Source organism: Calliphora vicina, chromosome 5 (assembly GCF_958450345.1).
Source record: "Calliphora vicina chromosome 5, idCalVici1.1, whole genome shotgun sequence".
NCBI classification, from domain to species: domain Eukaryota; kingdom Metazoa; phylum Arthropoda; class Insecta; order Diptera; family Calliphoridae; genus Calliphora; species Calliphora vicina.
The window spans coordinates 70,678,894-70,700,121 of record NC_088784.1 but is presented as its reverse complement, the minus strand read 5'-3'; the positions used below and the strand labels follow the sequence as shown (position 1 = coordinate 70,700,121).

The 21,228-nt window shown below is 32.4% G+C and overlaps 1 protein-coding gene across 4 annotated transcripts in view; it reads right to left on the bottom strand.

Moving 5' to 3' along the window:
• Window positions 1-3,095: 3,095 nt before the first annotated feature.
• The window catches only part of brp (bruchpilot), a 205,482-nt gene continuing 187,349 nt past the window's right edge, over window positions 3,096-21,228 (bottom strand). For all 4 annotated transcript variants that reach the window (XM_065510616.1, XM_065510617.1, XM_065510619.1 and 1 more), the window contains 9 exons: window positions 15,890-16,072; window positions 15,500-15,820; window positions 9,500-9,688; window positions 7,554-9,269; window positions 7,250-7,489; window positions 6,760-7,181; window positions 6,554-6,688; window positions 6,363-6,426; window positions 3,096-3,548 (listed from right to left, as the gene is read on the bottom strand). In XM_065510616.1, coding sequence (XP_065366688.1) covers window positions 3,513-3,548; window positions 6,363-6,426; window positions 6,554-6,688; window positions 6,760-7,181; window positions 7,250-7,489; window positions 7,554-9,269; window positions 9,500-9,688; window positions 15,500-15,820; window positions 15,890-16,072 — 3,306 coding nt within the window. In that variant the 3' untranslated portion in view covers window positions 3,096-3,512. The remainder of the gene's footprint in view (window positions 3,549-6,362; window positions 6,427-6,553; window positions 6,689-6,759; window positions 7,182-7,249; window positions 7,490-7,553; window positions 9,270-9,499; window positions 9,689-15,499; window positions 15,821-15,889; window positions 16,073-21,228) is intronic.

The following is a 21,228-nucleotide window of genomic DNA, read 5'->3' as shown; positions in this document are numbered from 1 at the left end:
ATAGAATAAATGATACAATAGAAACGAAATTGGGTGAGGAACAAGGTGGCTTCCAGGTCGAACAGGTCGAGTGTTGACCACATCAACACGCGATAATTCGCTGAACAAATAGAAGAATTGCAAAGTAATCTGTTTCTCACTTTTGTAGATCATAATACTGTATTTGACAGCATATTTTGTTGCAACATATGGGATGTTTTAAAAACACGGTTATTCCACATAAGCTATTAACCTCAGCAACCGGCTCTCAGAACCATTTCTTCCAAAATCGGGTGTAAGACAGGGATGCCTACTCTTCCTGATAGACAATGTCTTTGAAATTACGGTAGCAAATAGTCGACGCGGTATCCAATGGAACTTAACCAGTCATCTCGAGGATTTAGACTATGCTGACGACATCTGTTTTCCGTCTACTAAACATTCGGATATGCAATCGAATCTTAACACAGGCAACACAAAGACATGAAAATAAGAACCGCAAACAACAACCATTTTGCCGTCAGTCAGGAACAGGTTGAGTTTGTTGACAAATTCTGCTACCTGTGAAGCATGGTTTCATCAGTAGATAGCTCAGAATCCGATATCGAAAATAGGATTGGTAAAGGAATCAGAGCGTTCATCCAACTTCCAAATATTTGGAAATAAACATATTCAAGACCTACGTTCTATCAGTTTTGCATTATAGCTGCGAAACGTGGCTGACAACAATAGCACTGAACTGTAAACTACGTTTGGTGGACAAACGTCATAACCAACGACGAACTATAAAGCAACATTTAGGCTATCCAAATTATTATTAAAAGAAGAAAGTGGAAATGGATTGTGCACACTCTTATGAAGGATCCAAATGAAAAAAGCCGCCAAGTCCTAGATTGGAATCCACAAGGCAATAGAAGAAGAGGTCGGTCAAAGACCACGTGTATAAGAAGTTTGCTTAAAGGCAAGCATTCCGGAAGAAGCTAAAATGAAATAAAAGTAGTTGCAAATGATCGAATATCTTGGAGAAATTTTGTAGAGGCTCCACAGAGGGTTAAGCGGAGAGAAGAAGAATAAAAAATATACTCTGATCAATATTTCTGATCTAACTTGTTTATATATAAATCAGTGATCGACACTCATAGTCAGCAGGGCAAAAACGTTATTGGATATTTACCCAAGCGCGGATCCAGGGGAGATAATAGGAAATTTCTCCCCAAAACCGAAAGGTTTTAGTATAAAAAAGGGGAAAAAAATATGTAAAACAAATTTTAATTCTCCCAAGTTGTTGACCTGGATTATCGCCTGTATTTACTTGTACACAATGCGCATAATTCACATTCCATGTATTTTTTATGATTTCCACTGATGAAAATTTTCATAGGGAAAATGTGTTCAGAGTTTATTTTTTGTTATGAATATGGCTGCGACTATTTGAAATTAGACAATTTAATTTAAGACATAGAGAAAAATGTCTGTTTTCTTAAAATTCCTATTAGAATGAGAACGTTAATTACACTGTCCAACAGCATTTTTGGAACAGAACAGCGATCCTATAATTTTGAAACCTCTAGCTCCTCTCTGTAGGGGTCAGATCTAGATCTTCTCTAGGACTATTTATATTTGAAATATCAGCTCATTCGGATCATAAATAGATTTTTGGTGATTTTTTTAAAAAGAGTGGGGTTTAATTTAGCTAATGAAGCATAAATAGCTTTATTTACAACTTTGGTATCTTTGGTGACCCCCACTGAAATTTTCCGGAACACATTTTTGTAGAATATTTAAGTCCTTAAATGTCCTTTTTTAAAGGAATTTTTTTGATTTTCTCGAAAAAAGGATCAAATTGACCCCTAAAGAGAGGAGCTAGAGAATTAAGATCTTCCACAAAAATGATCCCCATAAAATTCCACATTATAACTCTGACAAAAAGAATTCTCTTAGGCATTAACTTACAACATTTTTTTCAGTTAGTAAATGCTCCCTTTGATCAAAAAATGAAAACTTTGACCCACTTTATTCTACAAAAATGATATACTCAACATGATCTTTCAGAATTATAGGGTCGCTATTCTGTTCCAATCAAAAAGTCTCAATTTGTTGGACAGTGTTATTGTAGATGAGACAGTTTTACATTAATGAATATGTATATATGTAAGTAATTGTTTGTATTTAATATTTGAGAATATTATTTTTAACAAAAATCAGTCTTTAAATAGTTTAACTCAGTATTTCCGTTGAAGTTATTTTAAAGTTACACAATTAAATACAAATACATACGAATGTATATGGCTGGGATACGGAAACATACAGAATTGATCGAGCGATCGATCGATCGATTGATTGATTGTAATAGTGTAAGTTTGTGTGTATTGCTGATTAAATTGAAAACTTTATTTAAATATTTATGTATGTAAGTATGTGAGTGAGTATTTTAATAATTCTACTTTTATTTTCTTTCCATTACTTTGTGTTTGTTTCATTTTCTTTCTCATAACTTTCGTTTAATAAACAAAATAAAAATTATGTTTTTTTTGTTGTCTAATATTTACACTAAATTATCAATTTATATATATTTTTTTATATTATTTTTCAACTTTTTATTTTATTTTTTTCTTAATTAAATTTACTCTAACTATAACAGGGTTTTTTGGGGGGTCTATAATGTAATTATTGTTATTATAATATAATAATAAATATTTAACTACTAACATTATTGGTTTGCCTTTTTTAAAGTGAATATGTATGGTATGCTGTATTATTATATTTTTTTTGAAATTTTTTTATATTTTATACTAAATTTACTTAGTATTTTTATGTGTTTGTTTGTTTTTTTTTAATTTTGTATATGCTGGTTTATTTAATTATTTGACAAATAATTTATTTCTAGTTAAATTATGAATTATTTATGTATGACATCACATTATGTTTTTTTTTAAATGTTTATTATTTTATTTTATTAATTATTTATTTTATATCATGACCAATTTTCTTCAGTGGGCACAATTACACAGAATTTTACTAAGTTAAAAAAAAGAAAAATTACAAAAATTAAACATATAATTGAATAATTGAGAAATTATAAATGACAAATGACAAAGTAGAAATTAATCGAATTATGTATATTTGATTGAACTTAAATTGTACCATAAATTTATTTAATTTAATTTAAATGTAAAGCAATTATTAGCAGTATTAGAGAGGTTTCTTAATTATGTATAAATAGTAGAAAAAATATTTTGAATTTGAGTTTTTTTGTTTGGTTTTTTTCTTTTTGTTTTTCCGCTTTTTTTGGTTTTGTATTTTGCTTTGAAGAGTAGAGTTTATAGAGTTATAGAGTATGTAAATACTGACATTTTTGTTTGTTTTTGTTTTTCTGTTTTTTGATAATTGATGGTTCGAAAAAAAGTATAAGCAAGAACAACAACAAATGTACAAATATATATATATTTAGTAGAAACTGTAAACTGTAGTGTAGTTAGTGTAGAGAGAGAGATAGAGAGAGATAGAGTAATAATTGTTAATTTTTGTTATGTTTAGAAAAAGCTCTTTAAGAATCCAGCTGGTCCAGCCTGTAAATGAAAGTGAAAATTAAAATGTTAATGCAATTAGTTAATTTTGAATTCATAATTAAAGATATAAATAGATAGCCTAACAAAAACTGTACCAAATCTCTTGGTTATATTAGCGAAAAAATATTGTAGATTTTTAACAAAAACAATTGTTAAATCAATACATAATTTATTCAAATATACACAATTAATGACTTAATAATCCAGATATAGGTCAGTAATTCAGACACAATTTTATCAATAAGAGTTAGAGGAGGTGAAAATTTAACATTTTGGGCAAGCAGGTGTTTTTCTCATCCATGTAACTATTACCTATTGTTCATAGCAAAATGTGTCCCAAATAGTTTAGATATTTAGCTATTTTTTCAATATTTCGATTTTGATTTTTTTTTTCAAAATCAAAAATTTTTTTTTTACTTTTTTTGCAAAATGGGTACTTTTTTCTCAAAAGAAAGCTTAGGTATTTTCCTTGAAGATATTTTTGGTCGCATAGTGGGATGCAAGTTTTTTCAAAATGGACCCTTCTTTATTTATTTTTTGCTCAAAAGAAATCTGAGATGCAAGTGGGATATATATCAAAGATTTCATCCGAAGACTTCGATTTACACAATTTTCTGAAATGGTCCTTATATAGGACCTATATCCAATTATGAACCGATATTTACAAAATCCAATAAATAGTATGATTTCTGGATACACGTTAATGATCATTGTAAAATGTTGGTTCGATATCGATATTTATGTAGGTTAACTTATGTATATGAAAACGATGACCATAAGATCTTCATAAAATTCAGTACATTAATTTTTTAGATTTATGAGGATTAATTATATTGAATGTCATCATGTTAACAATATTTGTTAGAGATTTATGAGCATTTAAGCGATTTTCGGAAATAGATCTCATATGGGGGCTATGGGACAAAATCCAGTGGTATGAATTTTGATTATGTATAACTGATCTGTGTAAAATTTTAAATCGATTTGTAAGAGAGATTTATGAGTATTAAAGCGATTTTCGGATTTGGTCTTTATGTGGGTACATCTTTATCTTTCTGAGTACATCTTCATAATCTTTTTTGGTTCTAATGTACCGATTTTGCTGATTTTCATTACCAAAATGCTTAGGACAATAATACATTTTTATAGCATTCGCCATGAGTGACGAGGGTACATATAAGTTTGTCATTCCGTTTGTAATTTCTACATTTTTCATTTGTGACCCCACAAAGTATATATATTCTGGATCGTTATAGATAGCGAAATCGATATAATGTTCATCTGTCCATATGTATGTTAAAATCAACTTTCCGTAGCCCCCAAATAACTTACGTACATTATTCATAAATCAATATATCGGGAATTCTTCCGGCTCGGTTGCTATTTATCGACAAAATCGGCCCATAAATGGCTGAGATATAAGGAAAACCGGGGAAATTTCGATTTTTGCCCTATTTTTGATATATATCTAGATTACTTAGTTATTAATATAGATAATATGGACATCTAATGATAGATATTTCAAAGTCCACTGCAACGATGTATATAAGGCTGTAGTAAGTTGGACCTACAATGGGTCAAAATCGGGAAAAATATTTTTTAAAACGAATTTTATTTTTTCATCAACAAATTTTTTTTTGTCTTAAATTCTTTTTCCAAAAAAATAATATTTTAAAAATTAAAAAAAAAAATTGGAAAAAACTTGTTTAAAAAACAATTTGGAAAAAAAAATAATTTTTTCCCATTACTTTAGACTGTTTAACAGAAGTCATTGCAGAACTAAATCCCCTTTTCCCAATAATTTCTTTTTCCCAATAATCACCCATATCGCGAATCAACATTTCACATGAAATATGTTCCCTTTTCCCATTTCTCGTTCATCAACTTTGTTCACGTGAAAAAATTCCCCATGTTGTGAAATTTTTAGATGGAATTTTGTAAACAATAAACAGCTGTTGCGAACAAAATCAACTATTGTGAATGAAAAGTTTAGGGGAATATTACGATAGCAATTTTCCCTTCGAGGGAAATGGATATTCCATGGGAACATAAATTTCACATGTTTTTCACGATAGGGGTGAATGTCTTTACACCTAAACCAATAGAAAAAAATTCACGATATGATATTTGCCGATCGGAGATTGAAATTGCTAGAGATTGTGGAAACGATAGGCATCACACATGGCTCAGTGGATTCAGTTTTGAATGATCACTTGTGTATGAGAAAGCTTTGCCGCGTTGGCACATAATCTACCACAAATGCAAGGGTGCACACATGAGCAGTTTCCATTGAAAAAATCCATGAATTAGGCCACGAATTGCTTCCTCACGATCTATTCTCCGGATTAGCCCTTAGCCCAAACCTGAAGAAATGGCTCGGCAGAAAGAGATTAAATCATCTCACAAAAAATACCTATTTTGATAACCACGTCTAATCTTATTTTTTGGAAGGGGAAAATTGGAGAAACGTTAGACAAAGTGTATAGAGCTCAAAGGAGACTATGTTGTAAAATAAAATGATCTTTTATCCAAAAACCTGAGTTTCATTAAAAAAGTCACGGTCGCAAATGAAAAATGTGGAAATTACAAACGGAATGACAAACTTACACCTATATACCCTTGACATTCATGGTGAAGTGTATAAAAATATTGGTGTTTGGAAGTAAATAAAAAGTTCATTGAATTTACTTTGACTTAAAGCAATAGCTGTAAAAATCCTCAAAATTTAACCATAAAGAAAGAATTAAAAAAAACTACATTTTTTGTTTGGCATTTGGGAAGGTGCAATTAAAATGTCACAAAGTAATAACTTACATCTTGTTGTTGTTGCTGCTGTGTTTGTGCTTGTTTGACTTTTGCTTGGGCAATCTTTAAGGCTCTGCAATTGAACAGACAAGAGAAAAGCATTAATAAATTCATAAATAAACTCATAACGAAATGAAAGAGCCAATAAATAAATACATAAATAAATAAATTAACACATGTATTTTTGGCAAAAAACATACTGTTGCAAGTCCATAATTGTCTTTTCCTTGGCATTTTGTTCTTCTTGAGACATCTGTACCAATTTGAGTAATCGTTCGGTTTCCGCTGTTGCCTTCTTGTGTTCTTCTTTGGTATTTTGTAGTTCTTTGATGCAACTGTGAAAAGGTAAAACAAAAATATTTATACATTCATGAGCTTGTTGGTGTGTAAATTATGTTGAACTTACGCTTCCAATTGTCTTTGTGTTTCCATGAGTTTTTTGTTTAGTTCTCCGGCAGCTGCTGCACCGCCTCCTTGAGCTTGCAGAGACTTTTCTAATTGATCCACTTGATCTTTTCGTTTGCGCAGTTGGACATCGAATTCGACCATTTTCTTTTCTTTCTCCTCAATATCTTTGCGTTTGGCTTCGATTTGTTTGCGTTGTTCTTCGATAATTTTGCGCTCACTCTCGACCGCCTTGGCTTGATTATCAATTTGATTGCGTATCTCCTCCAATTGCTTTTGTTGTTGTTCCAGTTGTTGTTTTTGTGCTTCGCTGGCGGCAGCATTTGCTCCTCCCGCTTGGCTGATCTGTTGTATTTGTTGCTGTAGTTGTTGTATTTGTTGTTGGGCAGCTTGTAGTTGTTTCGCTTGTTCCTGGTTGGCAACCTACAATTAAAAATTAAACAATTGATGAAGCGAGAATTGTTGAAATTGTTGTATGTTTTGGTACTTACCTGGCTCTTTTGTAGTTCTTCGACCAAAATTTCCAATTGCTGTTGGAATTGATCTCTTTGTGTTGTGGCAGCTTGAAGTTCAGCTTTGACTTTCTCCAGTTCTTGGTTGAGTTGTTGCATTTCTTGTGTGTTCGCAGGTGCTTGTTGTTGTTGCTGTTGTTGTTGTTGTGCTTGCTGTTGCAACTGTTGTTGCATTTTCTGCATTTGAGCATGTTGTTCCTTAATATGCTGATCCATCATCTGAAAGAGAAGAGTTTTGTTAAGTTAGAAATTAATTTTAAAATACTAAAAGTGACAAATTTACCTGTAGACGTTTATGCATCTCTTGAGCCGCCTTATCTGCCATATCGGCCTTGTTCTTTTCCGCCTCGATGACTTTGCGCCACTGCTCCAATTCTTCTCGTGAGGCTCCTCCTTGGGCGGAGGCACCAGCTGCCTGTACCGCCTTTTCGGACTCTTGAAGTTTCTGTTGCAACGTTTGAATTTCCTTTTGCATTGCTTGAATTTCGGCCGGTGCGGCTGGTGCCACGGGTTGGCCATTGCGCAGTTTGCGGTTTTCATCTCGGGCATTTTGGAGTTCTGTTTCGGCATTTTGTAGTTCTTTTTGGAAGTTCATTAGGATTTCCTGGCTCTTTTCCAATTGATGCACTAATTGTTCCCTTTCGATTGACAGCTGTTTGCAGTCACTTTCCAGCTGTTGTATGTGTTTTTCGAGTTGTGGATGAGGTTTGTCTGCTGCTCCATTTCTGGCAGATTGTCTCAGAGATTCCTTCTCTGCTTCGGCCTTTTCGAGGCGGTCATGAAGTCGACCCAGTTCGGCAGACATGCGTTCAAATTCAATACGAGTAGATTCGTTGGTTTCCTGTTGTTTGGCCAAATGCATTTGAGCTTTCTCGAGTTCCTTAGCCAAGCGCCCTGCTTCCAGTTCGGTGGCATCGCGAGATTGCAACGCTTTTTCCAAGCGATCTCTTAATCGGTCAATTTCTTGGCGATCTCCAGCTGATAACGAAGCTGTACGTACTGAGTCAGCGGGACTAATGGCGGAGGCTTGTTGTAATCTTAAGCGTTCTACTTCTTTTAGTAACTTCTCGTGTTTGTCTCGGGCCTTTTCTCGTTCAATATGTGCTCTTTCCAGTTCGCTACGTTGTTTCTCTTGATTGGCCAGCAATTTGGCCACCTCTCCCTTGGACAGTTCGAGTTGCAAAGATGTTTCGTGGAGTTTGGATTCCATGGTGCCAATTTCATTTTCGATTTTCTCATACTTGTCCTTGTACTTTTCAAATGTTTCTGATTCGTATTGGGATTTGCCTCGTATTGTCTCGAGTTCCATAAGGGTTTTATCCAGCTTCTCTCGCAGACGCTCGTTTTCTTCCTTAAGGCGACGAGTTTCCCGGCCAAATGTATCGGTATCTTGCAGTTTCCGAAGTTCTGTCTGGCTCTTTTCATAGCGATCTCGCATCTTTTCGAGCTCAATGGCATAGTGAGCACATTCATCTTTGGCAGCTTCAACGCTGGCACTGGCCTTGCTTTGGGCAGCATGAGCTCGCTCCAACTCATAGCTGACGCGTTCGAGTTCTGATTGCAGGTGCTCCTTCTCGCCCTGTGTACGACGCAGATCTGTTTGTATTTTATCGTAACGTTCTCTATGATGTTCGAGCTCGGCACGAGCATTATCTTCGCATTCCTTGGCACGACTAAGTTGCAGTGCAGCTCTATCACAGGCTTCTTGCAAACGAGTGCTTTCTTCCTGAAGCTTGCGTAGATCTTCTCGTGCTTTTGAGGCTGCCAGTGAAGAGCGTTCTGCTTCGACCTCCAAACGAGCTCGATCTGCTTCGGCTGTATCACAGCGTGACTGTAGGCGATAAATTTCATTCTGTGCACGATCGTATTTCTCCAGCATTTTCTCAAATTCTTTGTTTGAAGTGTCCTTCTCGTCAATAAGTTTCTGGCTGGCATACAAAGCTTTGTCCAATTTCTCCTTAAGAATCTCCACTTCCGTAACAGCATCATCACGTTCCATCTATTACGTAAGAGGGAGAGAAATTTCACAAATTCAAGTTAGCTTTTAGCAATAGTTAAGGTGCAGATTCTAAGAATAAAAAAAGTGATAATTTTGTTTAAGCTACGACTAACAAACAGCCAATTGTTTGAAGTAATCATGCATTTCTTACTTCATGTTCTCAGTTTTCAAACTTGTTATTGAAAGGTTTTGATTTCTTTTGGTTTCTACAAGTGTGTGATCAAAATTACCTGAAGTTTTTGCTGTATGATATGTGATTTCTCATAACGTTCTTTGAGTACCTCCAAATCAGTTTGCATGGCTTCTCTGTCGCGTGCTGCTTTCTGAAGCAGTGTTTGTGATGATTCTGATCGCTCTTTAATAGTTTCTAATTCGTCGGAGAATTGATCACGTTCCTTCTGGACACGTGTTAGTTGTATCTACATTTTGGGTTTTATTAGATTTCAGAATAACAGTTATGTACAACGTTAATTTAAATACATACAACATAAATAAATACATATGTAGGGTGGTTCTTTTTTTTGTATGATGATTTTTTTTTGTTTGTTTAGAAATTTCGAGGAGAGCGTGTTGGATTATTTTGACACTCTAAAAATTCGAGTTAAATTGGATAGTGTTAAACCATGCCGCAGCAGTTCTAATGTTTAGATATACATTGATAAGGAGAAATCCTATTTATTTTAGTGGAATGATTGGATGACACACGAATTCCAAGGAATCATATGGATTGAAACATGAATTTATTTGTTATGACACCACTTTACAAAAAGTAGACACGCCAATCTGCGGACGTATTATATGGTAGCTACACCGAAGATAGTTCTTTAAGGATTAGCAGATCGACTGGACCACCGACTCTTTCCTGCGAGGAAACGCGATATCAAACAATTTATTTTTTTTTTGGAAATACGTCAATATTTTGTCAGATTTAAAAACATTTTAATTTTGGTAGAAATTCAATCAGTTTAGAATGTGTTTCATTACTTATAGAGCTATGTATCTCATGATTATTATAATAGATCTTGAAAATACCTTTAACATAGAATAAAACGGACTTAGGTTTTTGGCTCTCAGATACCTATCTAGTTTAACCTCTTAAGACCGAAAAATGAGCCGATTGAGATAGTAGACATTTTATGAACTATTCAACCTATTAAATTGGAAAGAATGAATATTTCCCAGCACAACTTGAAATAAAGTATGGTACACATATGTGCACTAAGGTGGATCTTATTTTTTTAATTTTCGATTTTTCAAAATCGAAGGCCAGTTTTGTGAGAGCATAGGATAAAAAAAATTACAACAGTTTGAGTTCGATCGGTTAAAAATTGGCATGCCGCACGAGGGCTAATGTTCGTGAGAACGAAATTGGGGGGAAATGGATAGAAAAAGGCCCTAGTGAAGTAAAATGTATGAGCAACACACAATATTTTTATATCCCCAATATTTCTCTTGAACTAACTTACTCTATAGCCATACAAAAAAATAATTTTCACGAAAATTTACCAAAATAAAAACACCAAGTATCGAACCAAATTATTTTTTACCAGAAAAATGGGTATTGTGACTGTAAAAAGCCGATTGTGTACATGTGAAAGCTGAATATAGTTCATTGGCTACCACTGCTCTAAAAACTGATCATAGTGTTACGTTTTAACCTTTTCAAAACGCTGGTTTATTTCTTTTAAATAAACCGGATACTTTTGATTGCAAATAAAAGCCGTTTAGTAGTTTGAAAATTGTAACAACTCTTTATTTATTTAAAATGTACAACAACCACAGATTTAAATAGTCACTCAATGTTTTTTTATACACGTTTATAAATTCTGAGAAATACAGACACTTTATAATGTATACGAATTACTTGAAAAATACAGCACACTTTAAGGCACTCAGTTGATGTTTATTCGAATAGCGTCTCTGATAAACTGACTAACGACTGCAACCTCTGCCACTATTTATAACACTGCCATCTGCATTCTAGATATCTCTTTAACTGTCTAGAGGTTTCTAATACATACGCCATCTGTGGTGTACTTTCTACAATGTTCTTTAACTGAATATTCGAATTCGAATATACAGTAGCAGCACACAGCGTTGCCAACTTACGATCAATGGTCAACTGAAAGCTTTTATTTCAATGTTAATAATGCCCACAGATATGTTACAGTTTGCTATTACAGCACTATTTGAAAGCATTAGGCTACTTTTAAATCAACCGTTAAAATCGTTATACTTGAATTCAAGTACAATTTCGTAACAATAGTATATAAGCTATAAAACGTGAACAATTTCTTGGGGATTTTTTTGGTTTTTTTGTTATACTTTTTTAATTTAGAGAATCCCCGATATATAGTTCATATTTTTTTGTTTATGTTAGACACCTTATTTTATGCATATAAACAACGTATTGACCTTTTAGTAATTTTTAATTCAAACATACAAACTGTGAGCGAAAAATTAAAAAAAATAATACTGTTATTTTTAAGTATATTGTGAGAGTGAAAAGTTTCCAGTAGCCTAGGAAAAAGTACAAAATGGCTGCAAACTAAGTGCTCGTTTTCTGAGATGAAGTACGAATACCGACAAGTCTTCGATCATAAAGCAAGTTGACAAATTGTACCAGGAGTGGATGAAATTGAATACGAGCACTACAAGAGGAGGATCGTAGCATAAGATAAAAGAGGAGAAATTGATCGAAGAATTAGATGATCTCTTCGATATTGTCGATGTTAATGCATTCACCACGATTACAATAGAGGAGGATAGAGAGTTTTTGCTTGCGAAGAGGAAAAAAGGCTCCCCAGGCAGCATGATTGGCGTTGACATGACTCTTGTAGGTATTGAAATATAGGAACAAAAAGAGGCAGAAGAACAACGGCGATTAAGAACGACTACTGAAATTAATACCTTAGCAACTGGTATGTATTGAATATTTTGGAAGACGAACAATTGTATTATATTTATTCAATACTAGAATCGACCGGTGGCCGAAATTCGACCACGTTTAAAACGCTTTTTACCACTTTAAAGAATTTTGACAAAAAAATTTATATTGTGCATATCTAGAGAAATATCCTTTTAAACCATATATGCTTCATCAATACTTAAAAGTGTACCACAAAAAAACGTGTGGCCTATTTATATATAAGATGTATTCAATGCAATTCATATCATCAACTGAATCGAAGAAAAGGAAATTTAATTAGAAAAATAAGAAGAAACTAGAGAAGAAGATGATGATTGCGATACCACCGATGGCTCTAAAGATGTTGATGGTTCTATCCGAAGAAACAAAAATGTGGGTTATTTTGCAGATGTAAATGAGGAATTTTTGTCAAATGACTTCAGAGCTTTCATAACTGTGAAAACTAGAAACATTTTTCAACGCTTCAAATTGCCGCATGAATTTATACGATATCCGCCGGGAACGTGACCTTGAAAATTGTTGAGTAAATTCACACTGTTAACGACTCCGCGGAAAGTGGCATGAAAACTTCAATAAAATATTGTACAGTAACGAAGAGGAGAAGCATTATTTGATATTGAAGTTGTCGGTGATTATCGCAAAAAATATTCGAGTTTAGAAAAAAGCAAATATATATAGCATTAATATATACTTGTTATATTTTATTTTATTGCAATAATTGTACAAATACCTTTAGTTTATTAATTTTGGCCAATTTTCGTGAAAATTATTTTTTTTTGTTTGGGACACCCTGAAGAGTTGGAGATAGGGAGTTAGTTTGATATAAAGAAATATTTGGGATACAAAATAATTGGGATGGCTCATATATTTTACCTCCCTAGGGGTGAAACCTGAGTAGTTACGATCCATTTTCTATCCATTTGTCACCAAACTCGTTCACAAACTTTTAATTTTTAACCGATCGAGCTCAAACTTTTATCCTAACCTCATACAAATCTGACCTTCGTTTTTAAAACAGATGAGTTCTCAATTCCACCTTATTGTGTACCCACCTTGGACACGGTCTGAAGAGGTTAATTTGATAACTTAAAAATTAGTTTTTGACCAAGAATTTTACGTATTAGGTTCCTAAATGCCGGACAGTGACAAATAAGTTGTTAGAAGCTTCGTTGTTATTACAGCTTCTGTAGAAGTCATTGTAAGTCAGGTATGAGGTTTCTTAGATGGGTTCTAGGCAGATTTATCGCATTTCGGGTCGTCTGTATATCCATTTGTTTCCGATTTGTCTGGTATCTTAGCAAGTGGTTTATCTTTCCCATTTTGATCCAACAGTGAATATCTGTATGACATTCTCAGGAAGATGGAGGCCATTTTGATAATTGGATATAATCATGAAACCTTGATCGAAAGCTGGTTTACGGTACCTAAAATATTAGCATGGCCGTAATTTGCGTTATTCGCGGCTGTTTGTTTTGCTAGGATATGTGACAGTTTTTTACTATAATATTTGTTAGAAGTATTATTCATATAGACAAATATTCCGTTAAATTTAACGACAATAATAATAATATCTAGTAAACTACCTTTTTCAAATACTTCAAATAAAACTGTACAACAGCAAAAAAAATTACAAGGTCAGACCAATAAATTTTAATAGGGGAGACAAAAAAGACGCGTTTATTGGCGTTTTGAAAGTTTTCATTTGAGGGGGGTTAAAGTTTCCAAACTCTGGCACCTTCTTATTATTAATCGGCATAGGAAACCATGTGATCCTTACATTTTAGGTATAAAATTTGTTCAGAAAATTTATGTAAAATGTTACGGAGAACATTTTTGTAGAATATGTTAACCCTCTAATTCCTCAAGACATGTGTCTTTTTTGTCCTTCTTTTAAAAATGTGCAAAAAAAAACACCATTAAAACAGGGATTTAAGGGGTTAAAACGTTCCGCAAAAATATTACCCGTGAAATTTTACTATAAGTCCCTGAATACACCAAAAGTCAGAAATAAGACATAACAAAAGAGAGCCTAGGGTTAATTTCGCATTTATTAAGAATTTTATTTAAAAGTACCCCAACAATTTAGCATGCAAAAAAAATAGTTCAAATTTAAATAAAAATGACTAATATCTCTATTATTTTACCTTCGATAGCAAATTTGGATAGGAAGTATTCATTAATTACATTTATTTAGCTCTAGGCAATTCCACTTTATTAGCATACAATGTCCAGCATATTTCAGCTATAAACGTTCTTCAATGGGTGTGCATGTCTGATAAAAGTGTTCACCATGCTCATCGGATTCTGTTGACAACTGGTTCTCAAATTAATCCATATGGGAATTTAAAAAATTAATTTTTGCTGAATTTTGGTCAAAAATTTCTTCAGACATGCGCACCCATTGAAGAACGCTATAAATTCAAAAGCATTCGCAGAAATATGCAGGACATTGTATGATAATGAAGTGCAATCGCCTAGAGCTAAAAAATTTAATTAATGAATAATTCCTATCCAAATTTGCTATCGAAGGTAAAATAATAGAGATATTAGTGATTTCTAGTTCAATTTGAACTATTTTTTTTTCATGCTAAATTTTTGTGGTTAAATTTTTCGTTCGCGGCTTTTAGTTTTGCCATGATATGTGATGGTAACCAGTTTAGAATAGGGCACAACCATTATCAAAATACGTTTGAACCTGTGTTGGTCATTAGATTTGACGATAGCTGCAGAAAACTAAGGCGAAAATGTATGAAAAAAGAACAATAATTAAATCTCTAATTTAATCCCTGGCAAAACTTAGACAACACCTTGAGGAGTTAGTAAAATCTTCAGAGTTTAGAGTGGTTAACAATAGCCAATTTGACTCAAGTTTTCAAAGATGCAGTTTTGTTATAAATGTCACACTAATCCAACCCGCGGAACTCGAAAAACTAAAAAATCACCTTAATTTATATATAATACATGAGTAGAAGTAGTAGATAGATTAGATAGTTTTACAATATTTAACACATAAATAAGTACACACTATAGGTATATGGAAAGGATAGTAACCATATTACATTATGTAGTTGTAGGTATAGAAGGATATATATAGGATATAGTTATTAGTATGTAGTAGAAGGAAATTAGTTAGACTTTTAGATAGATACATAAGTAGTTTGATTAGATGGTGATTTACAAGTATAATGTCTACATTTGCAACCTATTTATAAGGAGATTATATACTTGTATTTAAGTATATTAAATAGTTTTCTTTTGTAGACTGGATGCACTGTATGATAGAAATGGCGATGATGCTTACCTGAACCTTTTCGAGTTTCTCGCGAATACGATCGGTGTCCAATGTAAGAGTTTCACGTTCCTTCTGTACACGTGCAGCCTGACCCAGAGCCTTGTCCAATTGCGATTGCAAATTGTCATAGTCGTACGTTAGTTTCTCCTTCTCCAAGACCAAACGACGATTGTCAACACCGCCCTTGTCCAGTTTCTCTTGCAAATGATCCACCTCGTTTTGTGCCTTGTCCAAAGCATTCTGTAGTTTTTCTTGCTGCAATTGTGCTTTACCCAAAGTGGCTTGGGTACGTTCCATTTCCTCCTTCATCTTATCCACCTCTGAGAAGGCCTGGAAAATAAAATTTCAATATTGTAATTGAACGTGTCATAATGTATGATTATTGCTGTGATCATTTACCCGATCTCGATCGGCGTGTATACGTGAGATGCCACCTTGTACTTTCTCCAGCTCTTGACGCAAACTTTCCTGTTCACCCTGGGCATTTTCCAATTTGGCTTTCAGTCTATACACTTCACCCTGGCTCTTTTCCAGTTTCTCCTGCAGGGCAGCCGCTTCCTCGCGAGCTCTTTCAGCATCCGACTGAAAATGTTGGTGTGTGAAACAAAAAAGCAGAGATTTTGTATTTAAGTCTTTTTTTACATGAAATGGTGTTAAATGATAGATATCGAAATAAATGCACAAAGAGGACAGACTGACAGAAAAACGGCTACAAACAAAAGCAATTGAGCGACGTTAACATAAATGATGAATGCACATATGTATGTAGTATATGAATCTTTTTTACACTTTAGATACGATTACGATTAAATATGTTGAAAATGACATACGCGAGTACAATAAACAAATGTATTTATGTACAATAAAATGTAACAACTATTACAAAGAGAAGGCAAACAAAATGTTACAAAAAAGTTATTTAGTGGTGGAAGTTAGAAGTGCAGCAATAATGAAAAGAAAAGGATATTCAATGTACAAGATACAAAATTATTTGCAAAATAAAATTATTATGTATGTATTTATGTACGTAAACAAAATAAATAATATGAATAATAACTCTCGATTCTTTAGAGGTTTTAGAATGACTGTAATTACAATGTCTAGACGGTGGGGAATTATTATTGGAGTTGCAGAGTGTTTCTTAAGAGACGTAGATTGTTTACGGCGGAATCCTCAAACAAGTAAGAAAGTATGGTCGGTAAAGCCCGACCATATAATACCCTACACTAAGTAAAAGAGTAAAACCATTTTTCTTTTAAAATTTCAATAATTTGTATTTTTGAGTGATTTTCGGAAGTGGGCCTTATATGGGGGCTATGACCAATTATGGACCGATCACCATAAAATTAGGTCGTGTGATTTGTGTCTGTATGTAATATGTTGAATTTTGTGAGTATACCAACATTTTTAAGCGATTTATGCACGTTAAAGTGATTTTCCGAAGCGGGTATATATGGGAGCTATGACTAATTATGGACCGATCGTAACAAAATTTGGTGACATGAATTTTGTGTATATAAAACTTATTTGGAACGCAATTTGTGGAGATACATTTATAAATTAAACATTTATGACCGATAAAGTCCAATATCGGAAGGACATTTGTATGGGGGCTAGGTGAAATAATGGACCGATTTCAGCCAGTTTCAATAGGCTTGGTCCTAGGGCCGAAAAGATAATATGTACCAAATTTGATCGAAATATCTTCAAAATTGCGACCTGTACTCTGCGCACAAGGTTTACATGGACAGCCAGCCAGCCGACCAGACGGACGGACATCGTTTAATCGACTCAGAAAGTGATTCTAAGTCGATCGGTATACTTTAAGGTTGGTGTTAGACTAATATTTTTGAGCGTTACAAACATCTGCACAAACGCATAATACCCTCCCCACTATGGTGGTGCAGGGTATAATAAAATTAGAAAAGTAATACATTTACTGTGACACCATAATCAACATTTCTAAGTTACGTTGTACTTTATTCCATGAGCTATATACGGAAATTTAATGCTGGGCATGGCTTGAAGTAGGCGGTAATAATAGAGATAAGAAAAATTTCATTATATCTGGCCCATTTATGACTCATTAAACACAAACAATAAACATGTGCGTTGTACTATCAAATAGATAAGTCATTACCTTAATATCTCTAAAATTACTGGCTTAACGACTATAAGAACTCATTGATTGCAAGGACTTACAGAAGTCCACTATGAAAGAATTTTTGGATATTCGAATTGTAAGTAAGGGTTAAAAATCGGTAAAACCGGGTAAAATCGTCATCTCTACATATATCTCCGGAACTAATAAAGCTAGAAGTCGAACTTAATCTAAATTTATGCAAAATATAAGTGGACAGTTGTGTGGTACATTTTGATTTTTGTACTTTTAAGGGGATAAAACGGTAAATTACTACTAAAACCCAAGCTTTAGTAGCAATTTATTCCTCTAAATAGAGTTCAAATGGATTTTGTCACTTTATAGAAATTTGAACGTATAAGTGGTTAAATTGATCCCTCTTTTTGGTACTTTTTATACATTACTATGGTATAAAAATGTTTATTATAAAACACCTCTATTAATAAAGAATTTTTAGCGTAGTAGCACACGCTGGGTATTCGCTAGTTAGTTATTGAAAATTATTTGTTAATAGTAACTTCTATTAAACATTTTCAGTATAACAGTATTTTCTAAAGGAAATGTTCTAAATTTCAAGTATGTACAGACCATTGTCATTTTCAGCATAATAAGATTTTCTATAGAAAATTATCCGTTTTCCCTATAGAAAAGTTTGGGTATAACAGAGTTTTCTATAGAAAAATGTATGTATAACACAGATTTATATAGTATGTATAAGAATTTTTTTTGTATAAAAAAGTTTTGTGTGTAGAAAAGTTTGTGTATAAAAGTTTTTTATAAAAAATTGAGTATATAACACTTTTGAAATATAAAATTTTGTGTATAAGACTTTTTATGTGTTATACACATACTTGTTCTATGAAAAGTTTTGTGTATGACAGTTTTTTTTCCATATAAAATTTTATGTATAACAGTTTTCTGTATAGAAAAGTTTTAGCACAAATTTCTTTTATAGAAAATTTTGTGTTTAACAGCTTTCTCTACAGAAAATATTTTGTATAAAAGTTTTTTTCTTTAGAACAGTTTGTGTTTAACAGTATTTTCTATAGAAAACATTATACAGTCTCTTCTATAGAAACGTTTGGGTATAACAGTGTTTTCTACATAAAATTTTCTTTATAACAGTTTTTTCTAAAGAAATTTGTGTATAACAATTTTTCCTATTGAAAATTTTGTGTATAACAGTTTTCTATAAAAACTGGTTTATGTATAAAAGATTTCTCTAAACAAAAGTTTGTGAATAACAGCATTTTCTAATGAAAATAATTAAAATTTTAGTACTCTACCGATACCGAAGACAAATTCATATTCCATCCCTGGATATGATACGATAACAGATCTGGTTTTGTACTTTGAAAAATATATAGTTTAAGAAGACTATATCTTATATATAATCAGTTAAAATAAATACGATAACGAATCAGATGAATATATCGTCCCCTCAATAAAACAATAGTGTTTAAGCATTCTACATAATTGATTCTATATGTGGCCAAAATTTGGTGAAATTCTAATTGCACAAAGTGGGTCAAAAGATCAATTGAAATATTACTTTTGTTCTAGATGTCAACTAACACAAAAATTTTAAACTCAGTTATTTCGAAATGGCGAAAAATTATACACTATTGTTTTATTAAAGGGACGATATATGGGGGTTTCATGTCAAGTGAACCAACTTTAGAAATCGATGTCTTCCGATCAGAAAGACATCACTAAGGTTAGTTCTATTGGATAATAATTCAGACACAATTTTTCAACACTATCGGTCAAAATTTTAGCCTTTTTTTTACAAAATAATGGGACCTATTTATCTTGAAGAACTTTTTGGTCGCTTAGTCAAAATAAATGTTTTGTAACTCAAGACATACAATTTTTGACTTTTTTTCGCAAAATATATATTTTTTTCAAAATTCCCTTCTTTATTTTTTTAAAAAAAATAAAGAATAAATGTTTTGTATCTCAAGATCTACAATTTTAGACTTTTTCAAAATAAATGTTTTAACTCAAAAATTGTATGTCTTGAGTTACATCGGTTACAATGTGCGAGAGAAGGTTTATGCTGATCAGAAGTGGTGATTTTGACATGAAAGACCAAGAATTTGAGGCATTATTACATGAAGATTGTTGTAAAACTCAACAAGAGCTTGCAAAATCATTGGGAGCTACTCAATCAGCAATTTCAAAACGTTTGCAAGCAGCAGGATTCATCCAAAACCAGGGAAATTGGCTACCATACGACATGAAGCTGAGAGACCTTGAAAGACGATTTTGCAGGTCCGAAATGACCCGAAGCTAAATATTTATTCGTAAACTATTTTTAACTAATTAAGAGGTATATTGATTCCGAGTACTCTTAGGTTAATGTTGGACAGTAGTTTATAAAATTCTTAATTGACCTATGACACTTTATTTTGAACAAAAGTCACTTCAATAGATTATTCAATATTTTACCTATCAGATACTTAAGATAACAATCCTATATAAGTACTCAATAAATCGAGAGTTATTACCCAAAAGAAAAAAATTAACTGGTGTTAGTAAATCGCTGTTAAAAAAATTAATTCATGATCGATTCAATCATTAAGCACTGTATGTTTTATGACAAATTTAAACTGATTGGCGTAAAAATAAAAAAAAATGTAAATACATATATGCTAAGAAATGTAACGGCTTTTCAAATACTCATGAATTTAACGGGTTGAAACATGTAATTGGACGTAAGTGGAAAATTTTGGTTGAAATGACAGCAATTATTTCAGCTAAAGATAGCATTTACTGAATTTATGGCGTTTTTTCTCAAATAACGGCAAATGCTGAGTAATAAAAGTAAAAATGAGCACAAAAACAATATGGCTGAAATATCTTATGTTAGTATGTATGTATGTAAGTATGTATGTTAGTTAGTTCATATATATGTATATGTTTTTTTTTAGTAATGTATGTAGTTGTGTTGTTATGTTTGATTTTGAGAAACAAAAAAAAAAAAACGTATTTAGTATGAAATTGTAACGGTATTATGATTTAATTTAACAAGGATTTTTTTTAAATATTTAAAATTGAAATGCTTTTCTTTTTCTGTTAAAAACAAATTGGATATTTTGCATTTTAAATGATGAAGTATAGTAAGTATTTAACTTGGTTTAGATTGGTTTCGTTGGAAGCAATTACTCACAAAACGTTTATCTGTTTCGCCCTATAAGTATGAATGCAAGCAATAGATACAATAGATAATTGAGATTTGATATTTTTTTTTTTTGTATTTTGTAGTAGTTGTTGGTTTTGTTTTTTAAACGTATTCGACAGTTTAATAGTGGTTGGTTTAAGTTAATTATGAAAGTAAAAATTATGAAAGAAAAGTATTAAATTAAAAACAATTAAACTGGGTAATTTTTTTTTTATTATAATTTTATTGTTTATTGTCTTTGTGAGATAATAGATATTTAATTTACTTGAACTTAAAAGCCCGTTAAAAAGTTATTTAATTTTAGTTTCTTGTTTTGTTTTGAAACAGCTTATGTCAAAAGTATGGCTACTTCTAATAATTATAAAACAAATATATATAAAAAATATATCTCGATAAATTTATAAGTTCTATAAA